The sequence below is a fragment of the Euprymna scolopes genome, chromosome 6 (genome assembly GCF_053919585.1).
Source record: "Euprymna scolopes isolate OS-2025 chromosome 6, ASM5391958v1, whole genome shotgun sequence".
Classification (NCBI taxonomy): domain Eukaryota; kingdom Metazoa; phylum Mollusca; class Cephalopoda; order Sepiida; family Sepiolidae; genus Euprymna; species Euprymna scolopes.
In genome coordinates, this window is record NC_136487.1 from 84,040,020 (window position 1) to 84,061,870 (window position 21,851).

Here is a 21,851-nt window from a genome sequence, read left to right on the forward strand (position 1 = left end):
AATTGTAAAATGGCATAGCTGTTGAGATTGTTCAGAGGTTCTGTTACCTTGGTGATACCATTGGAGCAGTTGAAGTTATGAGTAGATAAAAAAAATTCAGAGAACTTTTGTAATTATTAACAAGTACAGTGTTACCTCTGTCAATCATGAGAAGAGTCTATCAAACTTGTGTATGCAGTGTGATGATGCACAAGAGTGAAACTTGACGAATGAGTGTTGAGGACATGTGTTGTATGAAGAGAAATGATACAATAGATGTGTATAATGTCTTAATGATAGGCTTAGATTTTGATGACTTCAGAAAATGAATCTGATCAATAAAGCAAGATGTGGAAAACAGGAGATTTCCCTTGTATGGTCACATATTGGAAGATTTGAGGAGTTCTTGAGTTCATAGATGTAGAACAGTCAAGGTAGCAGAGTCAATTGGGTGAGACATGGGAGGGAGTAATAAAGATGAATTTGAGAGAAAGAGGGATAAATAAAGACCTGGCAGAAATAGGTTAGTTTGAAAGTCAATTTCTAAAAGCCATCATGTAAAACAGATGTTAAACAAAATATAATAATGATTACTATTCTTTCTTGGTTTTGGTAGCATAAACTTTTATCAGGTTGACAAAAAAGTTCTTGCAGTTTTTAATATTTAAATTTACATGAACATATTTCGGCTCAAATAAAAATTTATTAATCGAAATAAGCACCATCAGACTCAACACTTTTGCAACAAAACAAGTGTATTTATGCCAATAACGTAAAAATTGTGTGTTCTGGTAGCGATGAAGTCGCTGAAGATATCGTCTAGGTTTTTGAAGCGTTTCTCATACAAAAAGTTGAGATACTTGAAAAAGTGGTAGCCAGTAGGTGATAAGTTTGAAGAGTATGGCAGATGTGGCAGTTTTATAACCCAATTCATTTAGCAAGGTCGGTTTAGCAATGTGCAGTCGGACATTGTCGTGGAGGAGAATTGGGCCTTTTCTGTTGACTAATGCTGGGTGTTGTTGAAGTTTCTGATGCATTTCATCCATTTATTGACAGTACTTCTCTGCTGTAATGGTTTCACCTGGATTCAAAAAAACTAATGGATGAGACTGTTCAAAGACTACCAAACAGTCAGCATGACCTTCTTTTGGTGCAACTCTGGCTTCAGGAAGTGCCATGGAGCTCTGTCGGCATCTAACCACCGAGATGAGCATCGCCGGCTGTCGTAAAGAACCTACTTTTCATTGCAAGTCACAACCCGATCAAGAAATGGGTTGATCTTGTGTAAAAGAAGGGAAGATGATATTTCTTAACGGTGTTTCTTTTGTTGTTCAATTTGTGAGGCATCTATTTATCAAGTTTTCTTTTTCTTTTCAATTTCATAAGTGGTTGAGAAATTGTTGTATATGTTATGTTTAATTCAGAAGCAAGTTCTCGAACAGTTGTGCATAGATTGGCTTTGACTAAGGCTCTTAATTGATCATTGTCAACATCTGATGGCCAACCACTACACTCCTCATCTTGAAGACTTGTTGCCGCCACAAAATTTCTTAAACGACCATGATGTTGTGGGTTCACTAGTGGTTCCTGGACCAAATGCTTTGTTGATATCACAAGCTGTTTAAGCAGATTTTTGACCTACCTTGAATCGAAATAAGAAAATTGTGCAAATTTGCTCTTTTCTTTCCATCTTGTATTTAAAGTTCTGAAAAGACAATTGTTTCAAAACAATTGTAATTTAAATGATTAGATAGAATGAAAAACGCTCTTTAAAACGATATATAAAGTAAAGATATAACAAAAACTCATTTGAAATCAAAGTTAAAAATTCCACAATAACGTAATCCCACTTTTTATATTATTTGGATTCCTAGGGATTACTGTTCTCATCTCAAGTGTTATTTTCGCAATGTTTCTGTCAGTGTAACTTCTGGCCTTCTCCAGGTGTATCTTATTGAACTCAGAATTTTTAGCATGCTCAGTTATAGTCAGCTAATGTACTTCCTAACTTCCAGCGTGGTTGCTACTGGAAGCAAATCAGCTCCTTCGTTTTTGTTTTTTTTTTCTCTCCTGTGCATGTACTCTATTTTTTTATATGTTTTGTTTGATACTTTTTTTTTTATTTTTAAATAATCATTGAAAAGTTCTTAATTAAAACAAGACCGAAAAAATTAAATAAAAAATAATTATTGAATTTTTTTTTTTTTTTAAGAATTATTGAAAACAGTTTTTAAAATCTTTTAAAACTATTTTGGGAATATGTATTGGATACATTTTTTTCATGATGTTTGAAATATTATTTTGATTTCAACTTTTTTAATAAACATTTATTATATAAATTTAAAAAAAAAAACTTTTATAATTTCATAAACATATTTCTTATAAAATTTCAAATAAAATAAAAACTTTAAAAATCAGCTTCATCATTTTAAAATAAATTTCTTTCAAATATCAAGTGGTCACAAAGTATAAATTTTCAGCAAAACATTAACTTTTTATGATGATACTGATAAAAAAAATTAAATGAAAGTCATGTGATCACTTATAGAAAAATCAATTGATGAAAAACAGCTTCCAATGTTGGAGAAAAATGTCATCGTCACATCTAGCTGATAACTTCACTTGATTCTTTTATTTGCTCCATCCTACTTAAACTGTGACAACATAATCCTTTTTTCTAATTAATTTTTAAACTGGCTATGATCATTTGAAAACCATTTATTCATAGCAAAACCATTTATTCATAGCAAAACAGTAGTAGTATTATCTATTTACTAAGGTTTAAGAGGTGACAGAAGCAAAGTGATGATAAATTGTTTGACTTTTGTTAGAGAGATGTAAGATTGAAATAGTATAAAACAAAAGCAAAGGATAAAAAAGTGAAAAATGCATGGTACCCCGTGAGTCTATAGTGAACGAGGCATAAAAAAAATGACTAAGTTTAGCATTCCCCCACCCTTTTTTTAGCCCCAAAAGTCCCCAGATGACGTTAAATCCTGGTGAAAATGAACAAACGATGCAGTTTTAGGCCTTAACATATGTAAATTTGAGTTCTGCACCATGCAAAAAAAAGAAATGACTAAGTCCATCATTTGCCCCACCCCCACCCCTCCCAAAAGTCCCCAAGGCCTTAACATATTTAAATTTGAGTTCAGCACCATGCAAAACTGCTAGACATACACAGAAAATTTTGGACAAATATGGTAAAATAGTCCCAAAAATGGAGTGTTTTTATTAGTCTTAAAAGAGTCCGTGGGGCACACCGAAGAGTTATCACAAAGTATAGACAAACAAAAATTATATAGAAATCAGTTAGTTACAACTTTTCAGAAATTTTTATAAAAAATACAAGGCATCAATTTATTTTAAATACAAGTGTCAATTTTAGCCATTTTAACCCAAAAGGCACCCTGGGGGGGGGGGGGCAACCAGAGTTTTCCCGGAAAATACGTTCTGTTACTTTTGTACTCGTATCATGTTTATGCAAAATTTTTTAAAAAATTCCAAGGCGTATCTATTAAGAAAAGTGCGGACAGACAATGGTGAATTTACAGGTTCACCCTCCTTTTATCAGGGGACCAACAAGATGAAAGAGTGATCGACTTAACTTTAGAGAACGATGTGTCACTTTGTTAATTGCAAATTTTTTTTTTTTTTTTTTTTGCGAAACATTAGATTGCACAGTATTATGAATGAGCAGTAACGTGTTGAACAAGGAGACATGTCGTCAAATCTAAACAATTTGTTTTTATCTAGAATTCAACCTAATCAAAAGAAAAATGCAGACAAATCTTTGATATATATTCATCACAGAATGAAAATGTCATTTGGTAGTATGCATTGAATTGTCTCCCCTTTATTTATTAAACATAATGGATTAAAATGTTTCTTTCCTCATAAAATTTGATATTCTATGTTTAAAAAAAAAAAATCAAAATGATTTTTGGAATATGACATTTTCGTTCTGTGAAAAGCATGTACATAGTTTTTTCTGAACTTGCACCCAATAATCTTGATTCAAATAAAAAAATTAGGTCACACACGTCATTTGGAGTTTCAGAGAAAATAAAATAAACACACTGAAGAAACAACAATGATGATATAAAGTTTATAATTTATTAAAAAGGATTATAGTAAAACAAATATGTCAGGAGCAAAGGAAAATAAATTATGTTCCGACTTGAAAGAGATAACATTTTTAGGAGTGAAATAAGTGAGGTATTGGCACAAAAAAGAAATAGTTTTTCTTATGATAAACAAAGTTTTTGTGAATGAAATTGTTTCACAAGTTACTTATCTTTTGGAGAAAATGATTGCCATCTACTGAGAAATCAGTATTTCTACAGTAAAAAAAAAAAAAAAAAAAAAAAAGTTCAATTAAGTGGTTTGATAGGGTCACAGACAGACAAGAACAATGTCTTTTTCATAGATATAGCTGGAATTTCAAGACGACATGGTTTTCAGAAGTGAGAGAATTTTTTTTTTTTTTTTTTTTTTTTTTTTTTACGCATAGAAATCAGATTTTCAAGTAGTTTTTTTAAGCAGACTTTGATTCCAAGTTTAGATTTATGTTAGGTGTGTAAGAGACGATGATATGGATTCGATGAAAGACACTCTGAAAGCAGTGAGGATGTCCTTGCAATAGAGTACTTGGTTTACTTTTTCACAGTAAGATGAAAACATTTTTATTTGGATTAGATCTTATTGAGAAACTGTCAGCTGTTACAATAAATCTATTCTCAGTGGTATAGATAGTATTAATTTTTTTTTTTTTTTTTATTTAAATTTGATGAAAAATTCAGATCAACCTCATTTGAGAAGTGACTGATTCAAGTTGGACTGCTTCGCTTTGAAACTCAGACACTGAGTCACTTCTTGACGGAAACTTTAGTATCAGATCCAATTGTGCAAAAGTCTGTAGTTTCACATAAATGTGTGAAAAATATTCTTGATTTTATATGTCAGCAGCAAAACAAAGGCTAATAGACTTTTCACTTAACAAAATTTAGATCCAGGAGATAAATAATACTTCAGAGAAGTGACAAAAATGTTCACTTAATGAAATAAAGCCTGGCACAAATGTTTATTTTTTTTAGCATCTTTTTGTCACGGAAATATTTTAATTTGAAATGCTCGTATGTAATGTGCAACAGCTGCCTATTTTTTTTTTTTATATAAAAAAATAAAAAATAAATAAAAAACTGCCAGGCTAATGCAACATCTATTATATAAAAGCAAAATGTGTGTGCATTTGTGTGTGCAATTTTTTTGTATGTCGGCAAAGGCTTTTTTCTTAGGGCTTACTGTTTCTTAGAACTTTTTATATACTCCCTAGATTATGATATCTCCGATTTACGAAAGGAGGTCGTGTCTATCTTTTGAGTGACTTATAAAATTCACGCTATCCCATTGTTTGTTTGGCTTTTTAGTATAAATAAAGTGAAACTAATTGAAACGAAATCAGTGGCTTTGATCAATGCGGGGGAGAACCCGTCATATCAGACAATTGCTATTCACTTGGACACTCCCCTTTTTATGGAGAGCTGGTTTCCCCAAACATCAAATACGCAGAAAACGTAAAGCTTAACTGGCTCTGCGTGATTTCATTTCTTTATGGTGGGATGTTTGACATAGCAAACCAGACGTTCGTTTAACCACCTGCATTTATTTTCAACCATTCTCATTTGCTCTGCCGTCTTAGCATAGCGGTAACGCGTCACATTTTCTTTTCCGACTTCGCCTCAAGGATTTGGGTTCCAGCCATACCTGCCTACAAAATCTTTTTTTTTTCCCCACACACACCGCAAATACTCAGGCAATGTGGGGCGCCCCTGCTAGTCTATTATATAAAAGCGAAAATGTGTGTGTGTGTTTGCATGCTTTTTTTTTGTATGTCCGGCAAAGGCTTGGAGGGGGGGGACTCAGGTGGGTTACCATTTCTTAGAACTTTTTATATACTCCTTAGATTATAATATCTCCGATTTACGAAACGAGGTTGTCTATCTTTTATTTGAGGGACTTATTTTATAAAAATTCACGCTATCCCATGGTCCTGCGTGTTTGTTCGTGGTTTGCGTATAAAAAAAGCAAAACTAAGGAAAGGGAAGGTAGTTTTCCGGCTTCTTGCCAGGGATGTCCAGAAAGCAATTGTCTTGGAAAACCCCTCATATCAGACAATTGCTATTCATTTGGACACTGGGAGCTGGGCACAACCTCGTGGTGAAGAAAATAAATGCCATGAGAGATTTCATTTCTTCGCCTACTCCTGACCTAATTATCAGTAAGTCAACTTCCTTTGTTGTCGTAGCGTAGCGGTAAGATCTCAGGTGTTCCGCCTTCACATCACGGGTTTGAACCTACCTACCTACTAACACTTTTTTTTTGTTCTTTTACACCTAATACAGTCTAATATATAAAAGGCAAAATAGGCGCGCGTGTTTGTGTATGTCCGTGAAAGGCTTTTTGGGTGGGGGTTCTCATGTCGGTTAGATTCCAGAAGTTTTCTTATGCTTCCTAGATAGTAACATCTCAGATTCGCAAACGAACATCGTCTCTATCTTTTTTTTTGATCGAGTTTTAGAAAATTCCTTCCGTGCCGTCGTTTCAAGTGTTTGTATTTTTCATATAAATAAAGCAAAACTAATCACATGCCAATGCCCAGTCTTTACCCGGGTAGTATCTGTTCTGTAATTCGTCCTTAGTCAATGTAGGGGAAACCCTTCATACTGAGACAATTACTATTTAGATACTGCCAGAGTCTCCCTTTTTTGGGGGGAAGCTGTTTTTCCCCCACATTAAAAACGACCTTTGTGGAATCATCTTTTTGATGTTAAATTTTAACGCCTTACACTTCCGTTCACGTCATGGAAAATAAACGCATGTGGTATGACGTCAGATTTTCTTTCACTTTCTTTTCCCTCTTCGCATCACGGGTTTCGAGCCTACCTACCTACTACCACATTTAAAAAAAATTTTTTTCCACCTCCAAACACCTGGGCAACACCGGGCACCCAGGCTAGTATATATATATAACTTGATGTTTTGAATAGTCTGTGAATATACACGCTGTCTAGCAACACAGAAATGAAGACAAAACAACTGTCTGTGGAAGACTATTACAACAGCTCCATGAGAAAACAGCAGTTGAGATCGATATATACTTATAAACTCATGCAAGGTTTTCAAATTGAAGCATCTTAAATCAGTGGAAAAATTTCAACAAATCTTTGCATTTCGTGAGTGACAGTTGAAAGACAATAGTGGTCCGAAATATATATCACTCACCAAAAAAACATTTATGTGTGCTTTCAACTGTATCCCCCCACCCTCCAATATTGGACGGAGTATAAAACTTGAAAATAAAAACCAAATGAATCACAGAAAACTGCAAATCACTACTTTGTTGAGTTTTTTTTTAATATATATTTTCCTCAAAACTCAATACTATTATATATTTTTTCCTTTTCACTTCTTTAATAAAATGAAGCTAAGATCAATATATATATATATATATATATATATATATATATAATATCTTAGCTTCATTTTATTAAAGAGAAAAGGAAAAAAGATATAATAGTATTGAAAAGTAGGTTTATAAACCAATCAATGCAGATTTTATTTATAAACAGTAAACAAACATGTATTTGTTTATTTTTAAAAAACAAAATCTGCGTTGAATACTTCTTCAATTTAAATCAAACAATGCATGGAGAAAACTCTCTCTCTATATATATATCTATATATATATAAGGCAAAATGTGTGTGTGCATTTTTTGTGTATGTCCGGCAAAGGCTGTTGGAGGGGAGGGGGGGGGGCTCGAGGCGGTAAACTTTTTTTAAGAACTTTTTATATGCTACCTAGATTATAATATGTACGATTTATGAAAGGGGGTGGTGTGTATCTTTTATTTAGGAGACTTTTATACACTATTTTTGTGATATTTTTTACTCGCGTGTTTCTTTGGCTTTGTCGTATATAAGGGAAACTGAACTCTAGCAAATTAGCCTTCCTGACACTCGTGCTCGGGACGTCCAGAAAGCAATGAAGTTTGATCAATGCGGCCAAAATTTGTCATATCAGACAATTGCTATTCATTACGACACTCCCCTTTAAATGGGGAAATGGTTTTCCCAAACATCTTGGGGAAAACAAACAACATACGCAGAAACTGGCTTGCAGCCAAAGTTAAGTGTGTTTCATTCCCTATAGTGTGATGATTGACCTCATTTAATTCACGCACCTGCACATCACTTTTTAATTGTTTCATTTCACACATTTTCAGTTCTCTGCCAGCGTAGCGTGGCAGTAAGTCATCAGCTTATTAACCTCAAGGGTTCAGGTTCGAGCCTACCTACCTATCAAAACGTTTTTCTTTTACACCTATAAACACTCGGGCAACGCCGGATACCCCTGCTAGTATAAAAGAATTACAATTAAGTTTACAAAGATAATCCAAAATAGCAAACATAAAATATATTATAAATATTAAAAACTGAATATTTATAAAGCAATCCTAAGCAGATATAAAAGCTCAATAAAACCAAATAGGCAATAGAGCTTATAAGAACAACTAATTAATAAAACATGTTAAAACACTTTAAGGAGAGTTAAAAACATATTTAATTTTCAAAAAGGAAACACAAATTAAGTGGATTGTCCTCAATCAGTGGAGTCTCGAAAGAAATACTTTTCTCATCAGAGGGTAGGAATTAGCAAAATGCAGAATTGGATTTTGCTTGCAAAGTATTTAATGAAACTACAAGCAAGCCATAGAGCTTACTTGGTAAAAGTTAAAAAATAGTGAACCATAGGGAATGGGAGGAAAAAAAATAAAAATGATTTCATGTGAATGGATGGTCCAGTGAAGAGTAGAATATCCAATAACGGTAAAATCCAAGAAAAGTTGGTAAAAGTCCAGTATCCAGAAATAAAAATCCAAAGGAATCGCATTACTGGAAGATATTTCGATGTCATCCAAAAGGCTTACTTGTAGTTTCATTAAATACTTTGCAAGCAAAATCCGATCCTGCATTTTGCTAATTCCTACTCTCTGATGAGAAAAAGTATTTTTCTTATATATATATATATATATATATATATAAAAAAGTGAGAACTTAAATTTTTGATCTACAGATTTGAAATTCAGACACGAAGAAAACTTTTTAATTAACTTTCATTCAGAGAAAAGGGCTGCTAAGGGGTAAAAATTGGAACGGGGGGGGGGTCATAGGATTTTATGTTTGTCAACTATTTCACAACTGCACATGCATGACATCATTCACATGACAGCTTCCTTATGTTAAGAATAAGTAAGTTTGAAAACGTTTTTTAAAAGATCGTGTCAAGCTGGCTTAATGTTTATCATACTTGACTCATTGTCTTAAGGTTTTAGTTTCAATCTCAGCTCAAATATATTTTTTCTTTTTTACTTACAAGAAGTAAACTGTTTAGAAAAAATACTTGCATGCACATGTCTCGGTTTCTTTCGTTTTTTTTTTTTTTTTTTTTTTTGAGGAATTTAATGTTACGTTTAATACTGGGCAACACCAGGTACATCTGCTAGTATAGTTATATTACTAGCTAACTTGTGTTCCAGCATTACCCAGGAAAGATTAACTGAAGAAATTTCACGCCCAACCTTGAATGATCCAGCATGAACACAGATTGCACAATGTTGCAATCAGATCCGGCTGAATTTTTTATAACATCATCTCAACTACTACTGAAGAAAAGCACTTTGGTTTGGAAAACATTAACGAAAACCGAGATTGAGACTTACTAACAGGATTACAAGAAATAACTTTCAATGGGTCACTTCAGATTTTTATTAAAGACAGCATTGATTCAACTCCCTGCTAGTAAGAATAGTTAGTAATTTGAATGAATTTGTACTAATGAGTTTGTGTTTATGGCATTTGTTCAGAGAATATAATAGGAATGACTGTCTGAATGAAAATGTATGTTGCTTGTGAGATTTCGACAAGTTATTATTTCATGGGGATGTTTTGTAATTTTGCTGTTAAAGTTTTATAGTGTTGGTAGCTATAAATTTAGTTTTTCAAGTACCTGTTGTTGTTATGTTGTATGTTGGTACCCTACCTTATTTATCTATAGACTTTAAATTAGTTTTAAAGAAATAAATAAAGCTAAATTCAAGAAGTAAAAAAAAATCTTTCTCCATAATCCTTTGTACTGTAGAATACTAAATAGTTTTTACGCACTTTAAATTATGGGCAAACGTCTATGAGATTGCCTCCACCTCAATTCCACAATTTATATTTTTCTTTTTACTTTTTTCCAGTTTTATCGATTACAAACTTAACTTTCAGATTAAAATAAAAATTTTGAAAAAAAAAAAAAAAAAAAAAAAAAAAATTTATGACTTATCAGGAATCAGTTTTCAATTATAACGTTCTACTAAATTGAACACCCACTTAGTGGCCATCATCGAGAGAAAACGGCAACTCTCACATAACTGGTGAATATTCCTGTATAAAAAAGGGATTATGAAGGGAACTTTCTTACCTCCTCCCACTTCCTCTTATCTAATGTGTTTTTTTTTTTTTTTAATTTTTATACAAATAAACTTTGTATTCAATTTTTTGTTCGAATTGATTATTTTTGGAATTTTTTTTTCAACACTAAAATAGGACATTCTTGTTATATTCGTTTTCAGCATACTCCAAAACCTATAAAAGTCGTCATTTTAAAGGTGAGTCTCAAGTTGGAAAGAAAGTAAAAATTTACCCTCGATAGATAGCTGGTGAGAGACAGGTAAATCTAGAGAGAGGAGGGGGTTAAGAAAGTTTCCTTCATATCCTAATTTTTTATACGGGAATATTCACCAGTCATGTGAGAGTTACCATTTTTTTCTCGATGGCCACAAAGTGGGTGTTCAATTTAGTAAAATTGAATAATTGAAGACTGATCCCTGACTAAAAGTCATAAAAAGTATTTTTTCCAAAATAATTTTTAATCTGAAAGTTTGTAATCAATGAGATTAACCAGATAAAAAAGTGTAAATTTTGGAATTTAGAGGTGGAGGACAATCTTGTAGACGTCCACCAAATTATGTTCCCACTCTAACTCTGATGGACGCAATAGTGCAAATATTGGACATTAGGAGACATAAATTGGTGATATTGAATTTTTTTGCTAACATGCCCCTATTCCAAATGTGTAGGCTGCCGCATGTGAACCATTTTTCTTGTATGAAAGGGTAATAAATAACGTGTCATTTTTATTATCAAAATCGATGAAATCTCCCATTTTTTTTAATCAAATCGATTGATTGCCTGCTCTAGAGGAAGCTGCACATGCCTCCTCGCAGCGACTTAGTCCACACCTTGTAGTTAACATTGCACTGTAGAGAACCTAGTTGATTTATAAAATTATTTTTATTTGGTTTCAATTAAAGTTTAAAATGTAAAAGTCAAGTACCATGCTTCAATTGTTCTCTAAACAGAAATATTAATTTTGAACATGTCCCTATCTTATCAAAAAACCTGCTGTCGATTTTATATGCTCGGCCCTTCTCAATTAAACTTGTGATGTTAACTTTGGTCAAACTCAAACTATTCCTTTTTTAATCCAATTTTTTTGATTATCTATACTTATCAGAGGCATTTCAATACAAAACCTATCTAAGAACACTCCAAGACAAAAAGTACATTTGTGTGAAATTTAAAAAATCAGCCCAGCCATACTGAAGTGTGTAAGGAAAAAAACTCACACACACAAAGTGCCTTTTATATATAGGTAGTAATAGAGATGGTTGATGTTCCTAGACTAATATGAGTATCAACCAATGTTTAATTTTCACTGTATACTACTACTACAAATAATAAACATGTGCTCTTACAAATGCAATTTAAACCTGTTTATTCCTTCTAAAATATATATCTCACACATGCATACATATAGGGTGTCGCAGAAGTCTGAAATCATAAAACATTAAAATTTGGATTATTCAGACTACTGTTTTCATTTTGGGTAATATTTTCACATTTTGCCGATAACCTCAAACTTTCTTGTCAAACTCATGAATGAATTTATGATAAATAAAACCACTAAACTTTTCCAGATAGGTAGAAGAGTAACTTATCTTGCCTTTATTTGTTATATTTTATATTTATTATCACTTTTTCATATGTTTTTGGATTGTAATAGAAACCCCCAAAAATGATCTTACTTTATGCATGATTTAAAAAAAAAACTCATGTTATTAAAGTATTAATACATTTCAAGTGTACAAAATTGCTGTTAATCTAGACCTCTTATACATGATGTACCTGTGTGTGTGTATATATATATATATATATATATATATATATATGAGGGTAAATCAAAAAGTTTTAAGACAAGTGATATAAATTCAATCTAAATGAAAATAGAGCAACAAAACAAGGTTTAATTGCACTACTGATTACTTAACAACAAATTTGACAAGTTACAGCATTCTAAATCTTTTATTCTTTTTTTCAGATAATATTTTATAATATTAACTTTTTGACAGTCCAAAATGAGCCAATTTGAAGTTCGTGCAAACATTAAATTTCTAACAAAACTGGAATGGAAACCGACGGAAATCATTAAAGCTCTACAAAATGTTTATGGAGACTCGTCACCTTCTAGAGCTGTTGTTTATCGTTGGATCAGACGATTCAAGGATGGTAGGAATGATCTTCAAGATGACCAAAGAGAAGGTAGGCCTTCAGCACCAAAAAATGCTCAAAACATCGAGCTTGTCAGGAATCTTGTTGAAGAAGATCGGAGAATAACAGTGAATGAGATTGCTAAGGAGCTTGACATTTTATTTGGGTCAACCTTTTCAATTCTGAAAGAAGATCTTGGTCTGAGTAAGCTTTCTGCTCGTTGGGTGCCTAAAGCGTTGCAGCAGAATCAGTTGAATCTGAGATCAGATCTTTCATTGGCCCTTCTGACTAGAATTGAAGCAAATGAGGCAAACTTTTTTGAACGGGTCATAACCGGTGATGAAACATGGATTTACCTGTACGATCCTGAAAGCAAAGTTCAGTCTAAACAATGGTTACCAAGAGGATCAGCAGGCCCTATCAAGTTCAAAGCAGAAAGGTCAGCTCAAAAAATAATGGCAACTGTTTATTGGGATAAAGATGGAATCGTTTTATTAGATTTTCTTGAAGGACAGAAAACTATCTCCGCAAGCTATTACGAAGGAGTTTTGAGAAAGCTGAAGACTTCATTGGCTAAGAAACGACGAGGAAAGCTCCATCGTCAAATTCTGTTCCGTCATGACAACGCTCCAGCACACACAGCCAAGACTGTAAGAACAATTTTATGCGAGTTTCGCTGGGAAATCCTTTCACACCCTCCCTATAGTCCTGATTTAGCGCCTAGTGATTTCTTCCTATTTCCAAAACTGAAGGAACATTTGAAAGGAATAAGATTTCAATCCATAAATGAAGCAAAGAAAGAGGTTGTAACCTGGTTCACTAGACAAGTTCCAGAATTTTATGAAGAAGGAATTTATCGATGGAAACATCACTTACAGAAGTGTATTGAGTTAGGCGGATCGTATGTAGAAAAATAAAGTTTTCAACTTCCATAAATAAAGTTTTTCTTCAATTTGTCTCAGAACTTTTTGATTTACCCTCGTATATATATATATATACACACACACACACACAAACAATTATAAATTGTCCAATGAATGCAAGGCAAGAAACTGGCAATCACCATGTTATGGATTATCGGTCTATATTTTTCAAACTTAGATTTACATATATACATATAAAATTACATATATGACAATGATAAATAAACTTGTATACCATTTATATTGATAATGACTGTATTTCTCAAGGAGGTAAGATACAGCATTTTTGAATGGTGCCATGCTAAAATCTGTTCCTTCCAACTGTCCAAGTGGAAGTGCTAAATTTACACATGGTTTGGCTTTTCTTAGAGGCCAACACATCTGTGTGGAAATGCACCAAATCCTAAAGATGAAGGCATATTAGATGAAAGGTTTTGGGAAGAATGCTTCAGTTGTTTTGTTTTACAGCATATCAACTCTTTTTGGGTTATTTAATGCTGAATCCAGTAATTTTTGGAAAATATCTTCAAATATTTATTCATGGTGTTTGGTTTGGTTGTTTTGTTTTATGGCATATCAATCATTTTTGGATTATTTAATGCCGATAATTTTGGAAAAAATGTTTTATGCTTCAAATAATTATTCATGGTGTTTAGTTCTGTTATTTTGTAGAGAAGAAAATTGTTTATACTCATGACTGTTTTGCAAAGGGACAAGCAAAAAAAAATAACAGCATCATGTTTGGTGCAGTTTAGATTAGATTAGCCAATATCTTCAGACAGCCTGATCTGGTAGCATTAGAGATTTTGTTAGATTGTATTGTATCACAAAGTAACGAGACAATACTTTTAGAGTCTGAAAGTTGCAAAGCAAGCACCTTTTTAATGGCTTGGTTATAATTAAAACTAATGGAAATTGTTCGATTACCAATTCATTCATGTTAATCATTTCTCTGCAATGCAAATTTGTAAAAATATGGTGTCATCCACCATATACACGGGATCATTGAGGTGACTTTGGGTAATAAAACAAGGGCAGCCTGTTGCAACGTTCATCTCTGTGACCGGCTTGTTGAAGCTGATGCTGTTTGGATCAGGCATGAAACTGTCACTCAGATTCTTTTTGCCATTCACCTGGTCAAGCAATGTCAGCGTCACCTTGTGCTGAAACGGCCATGAAAGGACGTTATCATACTCGCCTTTCATCAGAACAAAGAAGAACGACATATGAGTGCCCTTCCCATCACCATCGCCGTTGGGGTAAATACGAGAACGCATTTTGTATCCGAATCGGCTCGAATAGAATGGTTGGCTGTAGATGGAACTTTGTTTTGAAGTCTTTGTATTTGCTTTCAGCTTGGTATAGTTTGCAATTTTCCAAACAAGCTTTCCATCGTAGCTCCGAGTCTCCAGGGATGCTAATCGGGCTTCCATCTCAGAAAATCTAACATCGTGGACACCAATCTCACGGTCATGCACAGAGGTCTGCTCCAAAATTTGTTCTAAAATGAGAAATGTTAAATAAAATTAAAAAAAAAAAAAAAAAGCACACAAATGTTTGCATATTAAGCACATTTCACTGAAGTGAAAGCTTGGGTTCTTATCCAGAATTTCCCCAATATTAAAAACAAATAGAAAACTCATTATGATGTATATAGCCATGACAAAACGAAAAATATAATATTAAAAAAATTACATATTTTGATTAAATAGTTTTATTTTTATAAAGAAAATAATTTTTAAGCAATCAGCGGACATTTGTTGACATTACTACATAAATAGAGTATGAATTATTGTTGAGTTATCTACCTTTGTTTCTTTAAATTTTTTTCAAAATGGTGGGCAAGAGAACCACTCTTCAGATGCTCATAAAATTTGATTTTCTTTTTTAAAAATAAAACTACTTGATCAATTTGTGATTTTTGGAATATGATATTTTTGTTTCATCATGGGTATATCATACAGATTATATATATATATATATATATTATTAGTGTTGGGACAATTAATCAGAATCGGAAAAATCAATGCCTATTTTTTGATGCCAAAACGATTCTTTTAATCGTCCTTTTTTTCCATTGCTGGTAATAATGTATAACTCAAGTTATTGAGTTTTATTTCTTCCGCCCATCACACCAATAATTTCCTGGGTAAGGTTAACACTTTTGTCCAAACTTCCAACTTCTGTACATGTAACACACCTTCTCTCAACATACTTCTGCTAATTCAACTTATTGCTTTGAAATCCAACTTCAAAATGAACGACCCTCTCAAAAATCAACCCTCTTTTATCTCCAACCAGGAGCATCTCATTTGCATATCGGGTGGTCACATTGCAGGCATATAAAGAGATAAGGCAGCCATTTTTGTTTCTTTCTTCTTCATTCATTTCATTCCACGACCGACCCATTGAATTATGCACACGTGCTAATTAGGTAAGTCGCACGTTTCCCTACACTCCACCCTGATCTCATGATCACACACAGGGCTGGGGGGCAGTCGTCTTTGTTGGGTACTTCTTCGAAGAATCGGGGGAAGCACTTCCTCATTGCCATCTTCCTCATTACCACCGTTATTGCCACCAGTCTGTTCCATTATCCCCTCTTGTGGTTCCCTATGCGGTGTTTCACAATCAGGGCAAGGGGGCAGTATCCGTCTTTGTCGGGTACTCCTTCGAATAATCGGAGGCATCACTTCCTCGGTTCCATCTTCCTCAGTATGTTTCATCATTCCCTCTCGTGATGCTATAGGCGGTGTTTCACAATCACGACGGGTGGGCAGTATTCATCTTTCTCGGGTACTTTGATGAGGAACTGGTGGTATTACTTCCTCATGTCCATCGTCCTCATCACTATTGCCACTAGTATGTTCCATCATTCCCTCATCTGGTTCTGTAGGTAATGTTTCTATGCTCACCTGTAGGGGCAGTAGGTGATCAGGATCATCCCTGAACTGTATGTGATCTTCCTCATTATCCTCAGAATCAGAAGAGGTATAACACCATTAATCAACATGGTCTGAGGACTTACGATTTTGTCTATTTTTTTCTCTGCAAAATTTTACAGTGCACCCAGCATTTGGGGGTTTTACCCAAACATGGTCTCCCACTTGATATATGGTGTATTGACAACGCTAACTACTGATGGTGTGACATCAATTCCTTTTATACGCTGTTCATAGCGGTAAATCCCATTAGCTGGTGCAGTTTCTGGTGTTGTATCGTCCTTTGGTGTCACATACCAGTACACAGCTTCTGGAATAGAACACTGTGTCCTGGCCGCAATTCTTTCAATGGTGCGGTGACACTGCTCCGCTATACCGTTACCTTCTGGAAAATATGCACATCGGTAACACATTCTAATCCCCCATTCCTGCGTAAATTTCTTAAATTCTTGACATCGAAACGTAGGGGCGTGAATTTCCAGCGGGGCACTACGTTCAAAAGAGACAGCTCTCAACTGTCGTATAATGCTAGATGCATCCTGTCGTGTCAACAGGCGCCATATCGTGAAACGTGTCTGACCACAATCTGTCAAGGTCAAAAAATGCCTGCCCTCATAATGCGTTACATCCATTCCTACTTGATACCAGTTGTCCTCCACCTCAAGCTTCCTTTTTTGCCATTGGGATGGTGCCGGATCAATTCGCTGACACTCTTCACACGAGCGTATAGCTGCCTTGATTGATGCTCTTGTAGTTGAGGGACACACTCTTCGGACAAAATATGTTGTCCTCCGAATTCCGGAATGTCCACTCGGCTGATGTATTGTACGGATCTGGTCAGGTGTTAATTGATCTGTTACAGCCGCACATGTCTGCTGTGGAGGATCAGATCCCTGCCTCATTACATCAATCCACCTCTTTGGTACTCTAGTCAAGCTATCAGCCAAATTCTGCATCGACGAAACTAAGGTAACATCTACCTGCAAGCTGTATTCGTCAACTATACGCTTTATTATTGCCAGTCTCCTTCGTACTAACATCTCACTTGCAGCTCTAGTCTTAATTCGAGCCTTTCCAGTCAAGGTGTCGGTCAACCAGTGGTAAACACACAATGAGTCAGTGTGGAGATGCACAACCTTAGCCTGCCATTGCAATGCAAGATTAAGCCCTTTTAACGTGGCATCGAGTTCTGCCAAATTTATATGCTGGGCATCATTTTTCGGACGAAGCCAGCACGCATCTTCCACAATGGCACCCAACTGTTCCAACACGACACCTGTAGCCAGTGAACTTGCGTCAACCCATGCATTCAGTTTGTTTCCAGATACTTGCCACTCACCTTGGGCAGGGTCGTTCCTATGTACTCTGGACAACATTTCAGCCATCATTTGCTGGAGAGAATCATCATCCACCATGTCGTCCCATCCTTTGGTTACTGCAATTACTCGTCTTTTTAATACTCCTGTTGCCGATCGGAGCCATCCACAGACAGGTAGATGTCCTACTAATTTACCGCAAATAGAAAACACAATGCGTCTTGTCAATATACTGGGTAACTCTGGAATTGCACTCCTTTGCTTCCATCGCAAAGTATTGCCCTTCTCATAGACCTCTAGGCCTAACACGGGCACCCCGTCCTTTAGGCGCTTAGGGTCTTTGCTTATTAACCCAAACGATTCCAGTTTTGCTCGAACCACATCTGCATACATTATATCCTCATTAACGTAGATGTCGTCAATGTAAGCTGGAGCAGCTTTTGCTGTGGTCTCATCCTGCATCAAAACAGTTTTAATAATAGTTGTCATTATTAAGGGTGCTACGTATAGGCCAAAACCTAAACGTGTCAAATAATATCGTTTTCCCTTGATTATCACTGTCTGAAATGGCCATAATGACTCATGGACACGTATCTGCAGGTAGGCTCTCTTTAAATCCAGCAGTGCTACATTACTCCCTTTCTGACGCCACTCTCTTAGTTAAGCAGCGCACACGTCTGCGTTTCCAGTGAAAGCATCAACATGTTGATTCAATTCTCGGTAATCCATTACGGGCCGAATTTTGTCTTTAGTAGGTTGTTTAACAGTCATGAGCGGAATTAATCCTTTGGGTGGTCCCAGACGTTCCTGTGGGTATGGTATTAACCATCCGTTATCAATCCACATCTGAAGTTCTTCATATGCGGCCCTATTCTTTGTGGAAACTGCATACTCTGGAATGCTGTTGCACAGCCGATCTGGTGCCTGGCTCATAGTCCATTTCCACTTTGCAGTCCACGCCTTTTCCTTGTCGTCAAACTTAGCACAGAAGTCCTTTTCTTCAATAGACATGGCTGCACATACTTCTTTTCCTTCTCCAAGCATTACACCTCCAGTCGCTGTAATTATGACGCCTCCTAGTGCTTGTATTGCATCAATTCCAATCAACATGTCATAGTCAAAGGGTTTTTCTTGCATCACCAGAACATCAACTTTGGCTGTCACTCTTCTCAGTACAGATTGTAATGGTCTCTTCACCACAACATGCTCGGGATAAACCATTGATCGTCATAATACCGACTGGTTGCTCCCGCTACATCTGACAGTAATGTGCACTAACTATAGACCGAGAACACCCCGTGTCTGAGTGCCGAACACTGCACATCGTCAATTTTAACGCCAATGACCGGTAATCCTGTGTTTATTGGTTGGCAAGAGGCAAGGGTGGCGATAGTACCTTGCCCCCAACGTCGTTTCCCGAACAGTTGCGAGATATGTGCCCATACTTATTGCAGCGACAGCATTGTACTGTTCTCTGTGCTCGTGGATATACACACCTATCACTTCGGCAATCCTTAGCAAAATGATTGGCCTCCCCACATTTATAGCATACTGGGCCTACACACTTATTACTACCTGGGAGAGAATCTACATTGCTTCCATGCGGTTCGACCGTTGCATGTTGAATGCTAGTTGCTACTGCAATTGGTTCCTGTTCCTTACAGATGTTTCGAGCTCGGGGTAATAACTCGTCCGTTGTCAATTCATCAATTCGTGACGATGCCCGCAACAGTTTGCTGACCTCCTCAGGTAAGCCTACTAAAAAGGCACATCTTAATATCTTATCGTTAACCCCACCAAATGGTACCGACAACTTTCGTAGGTCGGCTAGGTACACATCAACGGTTTCCTTGGGGTGAAGTCGCTGACTCGTGAACTGTTGTCATGCAACAAACGGATCTGTACCAAACGCTGTATACAGGCTGCGTTTGATTGCATCCCAGTCTGGTTCATCTCAGAGTTGCTGGTAGACTGCATAGGCCCCTCCGGTTAACCTCAAAGGAATGACTGTGGCTGGTTCTTTAATTCTGCACAGTGTACAGATCTTTTCAGCCTTTTCCACCCATTCAACGACAGACGGTCCAGTGGTAGATCCATCAAACTCAGGTATCAAGCGAAAGTCGAATCTGTCCATTTTCTGCCTTTCGAGTCACCGCACACCGAGAGCCGAAATAGCTTATAACTCAATAACTTGAGTTTTATTTCTTCCGCCCGTCACAATAATTTCCTGGGTAAGGTTAACATTTTTGTCCAAACTTCCAACTTCTGTACACGTAACGCACCTTCTCCCAACGTACTTCTGCTAATTCAACTTATTGCTTTGAAATCCAACTTCAAAATGAACGACCCTCTCAAAAATCAACCCTCTTATCTCCAACCAGGAGCATCTCATTTGCATATCGGGTGGTCACATTGCAGGCATATAAAGAGATAAGGCAGCCATTTTTGTTTCTTTCTTCTTCATTCATTTCATTCCACGACCGACCCATTGAATTATGTACACGTGCTAATTAGGTAAGTCGCACGTTTCCCTACAATGATAAAACAATATTTATTGATTTTAAAATACTAGTAATGCTAAAATCGATAGTTCATTCTCCAAAAGTGTATTTTGACGTTTAGGACAATATCTGCATATTTAACACATGTTTTTATGAAAATCGGGGGAAATAATCTTATAGTTAAGTAATTAGAGAGTTATAAAGAATCGGAATCGGTAATTGTATCAGAATTGGGAAAAATATTGGAATCATCCCATAACTAATATATATATATATATATATATATATGTATATTTTTTTAATATGGAGGGAATTCTTGACAAGAACCAAAGTCTGTTGCTTATTCACACACCGCCATGAAAACGTAGGTAAAATAGAAACAGTCTACTTGATGACGGCTTTTGATTTTGAATTTGAAAATAAGCAAGTAGTGTTCATCAGATACCTGTTACACATATTTTAGGTCAGAATTTGTTTTTTTTTGCGGGAGGAAATTAATAATTCGTTTTCATCATACTTTCTTAAATCCAATTATTGAGTTGATAATTATAGAAAATAATATTAACACATAAAACAAAAAAAAATTCAACTTTTTTTTTTTTATAATTGATAATTTACAATTTTTAAAATTTTTATGGAAACCACTCCAGACATAGTGTGAAGCATGTAAGGAGTTAACAATGATAAATGCAAAAACAGGAGATACCTATTAGCCTTAAAAATGTTTAAAAAAACAAAGGTCTAATGTTGCTTTTTCACAAATTTTCTCCCGAGATGTTTAAATTAGTGAAATTCCGCCAAACTCTAAACACACAAAAATGATAAGACTTTTCTGACAAACACTGCTTCTCTATTTCTAAATTCGAAACCCGATAGCTATCATTAAGTAGACTATTTCCCTTGTACTGAAAAATAGTATCTAATTTTTTTTATGAAGCACCCAATTTGGGTAGGTGTGTAATAATGGTGATATTTTTATATCTTTTAATTTAGAGGTAACAGCACCCTCTATGAGCAACGAGTTTTGATTTGAGGAAAAAAAAGCTTTCATGAAGAAAAAAATATCCATTATTTCATAACAATGCCAATAACTAAATTTTCATTTTCATAAGATGGAATAATCTTCAAAATTATTTGGATATCACAGTAATTTGTACAATTATTCAGAAATTAATCATTCATTTATATACGGCATAATTATGTTGACACACCGGTTCCTGTCAGATCACCGAAGTTAAGCAATGTTGAGCCTGGTCAGTACTAAAATGTATGACCATTTCAGAATTCCAGGTGCTGTGTGTGCTCTCCGTTTATCTTGACATTGTTTCAAATCAATCTTGGATCTCTCCTTGCTAGTGAGTCCAAGCAGTGCCGATTCAGGAAAGGTGTTGTTGGAGATTCTGCAACCCTTGCCTCACAATTACATGCGCAGTTACATCTGCAGGGGTGTCCAGTCTCTTAAAACTGAATGGAGGCATCGTAGTCATCCATTTCATTTCCGAGTTATTCTATTCTCATCTTGGATGTTATCTT

General features: G+C 35.2%; 2 protein-coding genes across 4 annotated transcripts in view; both read right to left on the reverse strand.

Moving 5' to 3' along the window:
* Positions 1-4,073: 4,073 nt before the first annotated feature.
* Positions 4,074-21,851, reverse strand: part of LOC145277741 (TNF receptor-associated factor 3-like) — a 52,985-nt gene continuing 35,207 nt past the window's right edge. For all 3 annotated transcript variants that reach the window (XM_080129455.1, XM_080129456.1, XM_080129457.1), the window contains exon 9: positions 4,074-15,060. In XM_080129455.1, the coding sequence (XP_079985581.1) occupies positions 14,504-15,060 (557 nt within the window). In that variant the 3' untranslated portion in view covers positions 4,074-14,503. The remainder of the gene's footprint in view (positions 15,061-21,851) is intronic.
* On the reverse strand, positions 15,524-18,309 carry LOC145277740 (uncharacterized). The gene has a single exon (XM_080129454.1). The coding sequence runs from the start codon at positions 18,304-18,306 to the stop codon at positions 16,645-16,647; it is 1,662 nt and encodes a 553-aa protein (XP_079985580.1). The 5' UTR covers positions 18,307-18,309; the 3' UTR covers positions 15,524-16,644.

What these genes read in the sequence shown, in the direction of transcription:
- LOC145277740 (XM_080129454.1), bottom strand. Translation starts at nt 18,306, where the DNA reads ATGACAACTATTATTAAAACTGTTTTGATGCAGGATGAGACCACAGCA.